This window comes from Dreissena polymorpha, unplaced genomic scaffold (assembly GCF_020536995.1).
Source record: "Dreissena polymorpha isolate Duluth1 unplaced genomic scaffold, UMN_Dpol_1.0 chrUn046, whole genome shotgun sequence".
Taxonomy (NCBI): domain Eukaryota; kingdom Metazoa; phylum Mollusca; class Bivalvia; order Myida; family Dreissenidae; genus Dreissena; species Dreissena polymorpha.
The window spans coordinates 254,974-262,419 of NW_026273360.1; the positions used below are offsets into that span (position 1 = coordinate 254,974).

General features: G+C 35.8%; 1 protein-coding gene across 16 annotated transcripts in view; it reads right to left on the minus strand.

The window, feature by feature from the left end:
• The window catches only part of LOC127863837 (integrin alpha-V-like), a 212,646-nt gene extending 207,113 nt beyond the window's left edge, over positions 1–5,533 (minus strand). For 2 of the 16 annotated variants that reach the window (XM_052403502.1, XM_052403503.1), the window contains exons 1-7: positions 4,701–5,507; positions 4,230–4,356; positions 3,525–3,647; positions 3,039–3,119; positions 2,576–2,794; positions 1,384–1,541; positions 837–977 (exon numbers count right to left, since the gene is read on the minus strand). In XM_052403502.1, the coding sequence (XP_052259462.1) occupies positions 837–977; positions 1,384–1,541; positions 2,576–2,794; positions 3,039–3,119; positions 3,525–3,647; positions 4,230–4,347 (840 nt within the window). In that variant the 5' untranslated portion in view covers positions 4,348–4,356; positions 4,701–5,507. Of the gene's footprint in view, positions 1–836; positions 978–1,383; positions 1,542–2,575; positions 2,795–3,038; positions 3,120–3,524; positions 3,648–4,229; positions 4,357–4,700 lie in introns of all 16 variants that reach the window. The other 14 variants (XM_052403500.1, XM_052403501.1, XR_008041203.1 and 11 more) reach the window with 13 other exon arrangements.
• Between the last annotated feature and the right edge of the window lie 1,913 nt (positions 5,534–7,446).

A 7,446-nucleotide genomic window follows, 5' to 3' on the forward strand; every position in this document is an offset into this window, starting at 1 on the left:
TATCTACATCATACTCCATAAACAACATGTTCTTAATGACAGACTCACCAGTGGAATACAGTATATTTTCAAACGCTGCACAGAGTTTGCATGGTTCTACGCCTCTTTTGGGGGGCTAAAAATGGGTTGGCGAATACGGGCCCAGATTTTTGTACAGACATATATCTATTTCAATAATTGCACAAGTGTTCTCGATATTCATTCATTCGACACAATTTGGTAGATCATGAGTTTGAGCCGTTTAATAAGTTATAACGTATTTGCTTCGAGGCTATTTTTTTGTAAAAAGATTCGTTAAACAATTTTTGTTCAAGAGTGATGTCCGCGCGAACGCGTCGATCTAAGATGCATTCGCCCCCTTGGAGCAAACAGGTACCATGTGGCATTTAAATTAAATGTCATAGGTACCATTTTGCACCAATGGAGCGATATGTTAATTTTGTATTAGAAGTCGGCATGTTAAAGAAAGAAAAAAAGAAATAAATCCCAAGCTTACCCAAATTAGAGCCTTTAAATGCTAACTAGACGATCGAAATGGACAACCATGCCTTTGATATTCTAAACACACAATTCCACATTTTTGAAGCATACAACTGCGTTAACTTCGCTAATCGAAATAAGTACCAGCGATTTTATTAAATGTGTGTGTGTAGTTTAGTTACACTGTACTAAGCGCTTAGATTTGAAGCGTAGAAAAGAATTAACAAAATACGAGGTATGTTAGATAAAAAGACATTATTGGTCGTGAAAACAAAACTATTTTGAATCGGCCCTTCAAGTTTAAACATTTATCAATGATTTGTAAAACATAAAAAATGAGGGAAAAAACGACTTGCCTTGGCAACAATTTTTGTATCATTCCGCAAAATCGGGTCAAGCAGACTAAAGTCTGTCCCTACTTGAGGCAGAAGTTTGTATGTTCCTTCGATCATGACTTTCGTCCAAGCGTCCTTCGGTTCGGGGTTGTTGTTATTTCCCTGTGATGAACTATGTTTGTGAATTTAACTCGTATACAAAGAAATGTGATTACGGAATGTTGTTTTTTTTTCAAAAGAGAATTGGTAAAAGAAGAGATACATGCGGTTAAGTTAATTGCTATGCCTTTATATGGACATTATTTTTGTATGTAAATGTATCAAAACATGTTAAGTGTGTCAAATAGTCATACAAGTACCACCCATGTGTATAAATGAAAAGAGTATTATCATACGTGTGTCGACACGTTTCAATAATTACTTATTTGTCTAAACTTAATGTTGTCATCATGGCGAAATAGTGAATGACAAACCAGTTATAAAAAAATCACGAGTGTTATTTTAGAAGGACATTGCAATTACAAATTGCGAAAACAACAAAGCACAACGTTAATTAGAATAATCTTACGATAACATCCAGGATGTACGATCTATGAACATGCATGCCAGCTCCGGACAACGTAATGTTCTGCTCCAGAAAATCCCTGCTTGTATTTCGGAATATGAAGCGACTATAGCCACTGCTATTTCTCAAGTATGTATCGGCTTCAAGATACCATGATATCACTGAAAAATACAGGTCTTATATTGCATATTTAAAAATATGAAACTATAAAACAATCGTTTGAAACATAAATGACATGTTACAGGTAGTTAATATCAAACGAATTCTTAGAAACAGGGTTACATCATCGAAAACAAGTTACAGTTGAAAACTGCTACTTCGAACGCCGTTATTTCGAATGATTATCAATTAAGAATTGTTTTACCTGTCCCGATATTTGACTTCTTTATTTAACTATATGTTACATTGTTTTTCGAATTTCTTTTTTCGGTTAAATATTATAGTGGTCATAACAACGATTTACACACTTTAACATCGGTGATTACATCGAATTCACACAATGATATGTTTACAATACTCTTCTTTTTTCTGGCTTACCAAATCCGTTATGTTTTACTTATGCAATTAAAGTCATCATTAATTTTACAGACCTCCTGTTGTTTTTTTCCCTTTTGATTTCTTAAATAAGTACATTCATTTTTATCCCATACCTGTATGTGTATTTATAAATCAAAATTTTACAAATATCTACTTATGTTATTAATATCATCACATCGATAATACAACATTTTTCGAGCTTATCGTTGTTTACGGTCCAAACTTTACAATTGCGGGCTGAGTTTGTATAGTCGAAACAGCAAGTTAAATCGTAGTGAAATATGGAATACAAATTAAATACAGTTACACATCTTTTTAGATGCAATAGTAACTTTAAACAAAAATCCCATCAACGCCATCATGTTTTTCATGTTAAATGAAGCAATATCGGGTCTCTTGTTGTCATTATTCAGTACCAAACATGAAGCTTAATAAGATCAGCAAGACTTACAACAATCTTGCACGTAACGAAACTAAACTTTAGAACAAATATGTTCTTACCAAAATACCTATTAACCAGTACGACGTACTTGCAACTTGCTTCAAAACCCAACCAACTTAACGCAAATCGTTGAAAGTCTCTTCTAACGTTCTCATATTCTTGTAGGGAAATGTGACATTAACTTTATGAAAAAGTCTTAAAATCAGATACACTTACGTAAATCGTTGAAGGTCCCTTTCCCAGTTCCAATATTCTCGTAAGAAAATGTTACATTGACTTCTGTACAAAGTCTGGATTTGTCCATCGAACAACGAAGCAAAGATGCATTGAGCGGTATTGGAGACGGTGAGATGGAGATATTAACTTTCAGATGAACAATCGGTCTCGAGCGGAATATTGCAACAGTATCTGAACTGTAAGCTCCGACCGCAAAATCTGTCAAAAGAATGTTACATGTACAGCTCACGAATTCATGCTCCTAAAATGCGCCTTGTAATTGGAATGTAGCAAAAAAGTGTATAAACTAATAGATAAACTGTTATCCCTTCTCGCAAGACATTCGAATTGAAGATGGACGGTTATGTGTTGTGGTAAGTTGTGCAAATGTGTACAAGAGATACTGCATATGCATATCGCAAAAGAAAACTCTATATATTACAGTTATGTAATTAGCATGTACCTGGGAAGGAATTCTCATCGATGTCGTGATCTCCATAAATACTCCATCCAAAGCCACGAATACCAGAGTCGAACATCTTTCCTTAAAATGAACACAGCGATGCACGATGGATCAGTGTTTTATGGTCGTGTATCGCAAGATACATAACATTTAAATAATTCGTTCGATATAATACTTGTTGATTACACACACGAATTGCAACTCATGTATTATCGTCAACATTAGTATTACATGTGATTCATTATGATTTATTGCATGGTATTTTTAAATCGAGAAATACTAAACTAAAGAGACCGTATATGGACAGTGTTGATTTAATATACTCAACATAAAATGGATTGCTGTTAATGACTGCTGTCCGCGATGCCATTGTTTTAAATACATCTTAAAATGATTTAAATACATATAAATCTCTACCCAATTTATTATTCTCTGAAGAGTGTTTCTTTTAAAACTTATAATAATTATCTGCCAAACCAGGAATACCAGGAAGTCTTTGGGAATACATGTCCGGATATCCTGATGTCCGAAGTTTGAAATTGGAAATGCCCATGTAAATGTACACAGCCCCTCTACCATCTTCTTCGTAAGGGGCACCGACTGCAAAGTCTGCAAAAATAAATTAGTTCAAGACTGCAAACAAATGCATATACAATTTGAACAAATACAAACATCATGTAATGCATTATTTGAAGAAACTATGCACATAAACAGTTATATATGTATAATAACAATCAAATTCACAAATCATTTTTATTATAAAAGTGTTAAATGTCTACCTTTACCGATACACATATACACAGATTAAGACGCTTGTGCATATTGTTAAGCTACATAAATATATGTATTGAACTCATCCAAATGTTTCGTATGTCATGTTTCCTTTACTCTTACGGATAAATATCTGCAATACATTATACGCATGTGTTTATGCTGATTACGATGATATTATATGCTGGTATTGTATTCGTGTGAACGTCGTGAACGACACAGCAATATCGTCAAGAATGTGATCGTGACTTCGGCATACCATTTGCTGTGTTGCACTCTCGTTTGCTTCGTAAATGTCAAACAAAGTAGTGGTGGAAATAAAAAGCAAAATGATATATACTCATTCGCCATTCCTGTGCACAATATCATAAGAGGGAACAACTGAAAGTTCTTTAGATATTGTAAATGTCATAGACCAACCGGTATAGTTGTCTCTGTCAATGTCGCCAATTGATGCAATTGCAGAGCCGAATCTTGCAACGCCATAACCAAAGCCTTCCTTGGCCCCACCCGAAAGAATCCCTACCGGTCCGCACATTTCTTGATGCTGAAATAAAACACTTGGGAACTGATTAACGTTAACAAAATCAATAAACAACGTTAGATGATAAGATTTTATTAAATAGTTATCTGCACACCAGTATTGATACATAATAAAAGAAAGAAAACGAATAACATCATGAATGGGTACCATGTTTTGGGACAGATTTCGCATATTATTAACTAAGAAATACCATGTATTGTATATTCCTTAATCTCGGGGCTTAATTTTAAGCGATGCAAAGCTTGTTTGTGTATTCGCCTACTCTAAGCACATACTTGGTTCAATTGTCCTAGTGGATACAAAAGTACATTATTAAAAGGGGCATTACTGAACCCAAATATCTTTACATTGTCGCCTGATGTATAGATGTAGACTCGTCCCTCATCTGCATATTTGCTCGTGTACAACGGGGCTCCGATAAGCAGCTCATGGGTCCCGTTGTTGTCAATATCTACTGCAGCCACTACCGCCCCATATTTTGTTCCCCGTTGATTTTTAGATACCTCGGTGACTACCGGTATACCCACACACTGAAAACATGCAGGTACGTACCGTTTGCAAAGGCATTGTTAAATCAGCCATTTCCTTTATCCAAGTATGTTTATTCAAACTCAACGGATTTTGTGCAAAGATCGGTTTTCGAGCGCATCGGTATTCTCTCCTGAGTGGTTATTTCCTCAAAAAGACTTGTTTGCTGAGTTACAGGAGTTAGTGCAAGATACAGCTGATACCAAATTTGAATGACGGAACTGGGTCTTTAAATACTGCTATAAAGCACATGTTACAAAAGAACTCGTTTTGGACAACGAAACGACTGCCACGTGTGTAAAGCGATGAGTTTGTTAAACTCCCAATCATTGCATTTAAATACATTTCAGTTTCTTTTCGTGAATTTTTTTATGAACAAGCAAACAGATAAACAAAAAATAAAGCCTTTGACTGAAAACATGGTGTAGATGCATATCGGTGGCCTTTCTGTCAAAATGCTTCCTCTCTGTTCATTCTTGGCTGCCTCTCTGTCATATACAAGAAAAACGATGATCGACATTCACAAAACAGCTCAGAAAATCTAAAATTAAAACCCGTAAACACATGTGTGCATATAAAGCTGTGGTCCATGAGTTGAAAAATATATCCAGCTACAGGTTCACAGTATTCCGCAGGTTCAAACACTTATCACAAACTCTATCGCAGATGGAATGATGACGAGGGTGGTGGAACAATCGTGCATGTATGCCACTCTGAATGCCTTTTAACATAGCCTTTCCGTAATATTTCAAATATCTAGTGTTATTGATATCATCTTTATGATCCAATCTTTACATTCAATGTACGATATATGGTAATTTTTTATCAATTTTACTTAAAAAATGCCTGCTTTCGCTTTGGGTTGGGTCACGTGGTCAATGGCGGGTTAGGTTGTGTTTTTTGACGCTTTCGAAATTTAAAAGAAAAACATTATTTGTGTCGTGTGTGTGATATATACTACAAAGTATATAAGACTATCTGATAAGATACAGTGTTATGGGTAAAACTAAACTAAAAGATAAAAGAAAGAAAGGAGATAGCGATAGTTTAGTGATAGTGAAGTGATAAGCCGAAAATGGGCAGCGTTTGATGGAGGCCCGGCCGGAGGTTTCTGTGTAAGCGATGTGTTGAGTCAGGTGAACACTGTGCTGTTCCCAAATCTAAGTGAGGACGAATTGTGTTTTGGACTTGACTCGGTTGCTGAGATGGAGAAAGGTTCAGGCTCGGGCGATCATCTGGCAGTCGCTCTGCCACGTAGGATCCAACAAGCAGAGATTGTTGTTGTGTCTGCAAAAGATCGAAGGTAGGCTGGATAAATATATCCGAAACTAGAGACTCTAGACGAACTTAAAGCTAAATTAAGTACATTTGAAAAGGACCTTAAGAGGCTGTGGACTATTGTTGAAGATCGCAGTACTTTAACAGATGAAATACTAAAATAAGTAGAGAAAAGGTAGATAGTTTTGAGTTTTCACAAAATAAAATGTATGACATGGTATCCTCCCTAAGAAGCTGATAAGAAATCATTAAAGGACGAAGTAGTATATCTTCAATCACAGTCAATAAGAAGTAATTTAGTTTTTGCAAATATTGAAGAATCAGACACAGAAACAAACATCGAAACATAATCAAACTAAAAGCCTTTCTTGTCGAGAAGATGCAGATTGCGAAGGATTATGTAAATCAAATAGTGCTCGAAAGAGTTCACAGAATGGGTACCAGCCGGAATGGAAACCCAAAAAGCATTGTGGCGAAGTTTCATGAGTTAAAGGACAGAGAGTACGTACGTAAGCAGGCGAAAACGTTGAAGGGCACTCGTTTCTATGTAAATGAACAGTACCCTTTGAAGATAGCAGATAAAAGGAGAACGTTTGTACCCCAGATCAAAGCGGCTAAAGAGCAAGGGAAGAAGGCCTGGATATCCTACGACACGCTATACATCGACGGTCGTCCGATAAGGAACTAGGGCTTCCAGGGAGGTGGTGTGCGGATCCTTAGCTGGAATGTAAATGGACTTACCGGTCAGAAAATGGACGTTCCTGTTTTCAGAACTTATATCAAACCACGATTATTTTCTTGTATGAGACATGGGCTTCAGAAACCAGTGACATGAATCTTCCTTGTATAGTTCCAATTATTTTCGTAAGTTACAACAAAGAAATGCAAAAAAAATTAGCGGAGGTGTAGCTTTATATATACATGAACGAAGTAAAACTGATGTAGAAATATTAAGTCATGAATACGATTCCGTTATTTGGCTAAAACTCTGTAAACATTTCTTTCACTTTGACAAAGATATTTACTTGTGTGGTGTTTATATTTGGCCTGAGGGGTCACCAGCATACAACATTATTGACGTTGATTTTTTCGATACTTTAGAAAATTATAAACAATTATAATATTGAGGGCCCGGTTTTATTATAGGTGATTTAAATGCCAGAGTTGACCAAACATACGATTTTATAGTGTTTGACCAATGTGTTGATTTCTTGATTGTGAAAATTAGATTCCTGATAATTTTCTTAGCAGGCCTCAATGGGAAAAAAACATGTAATACGATTGGTG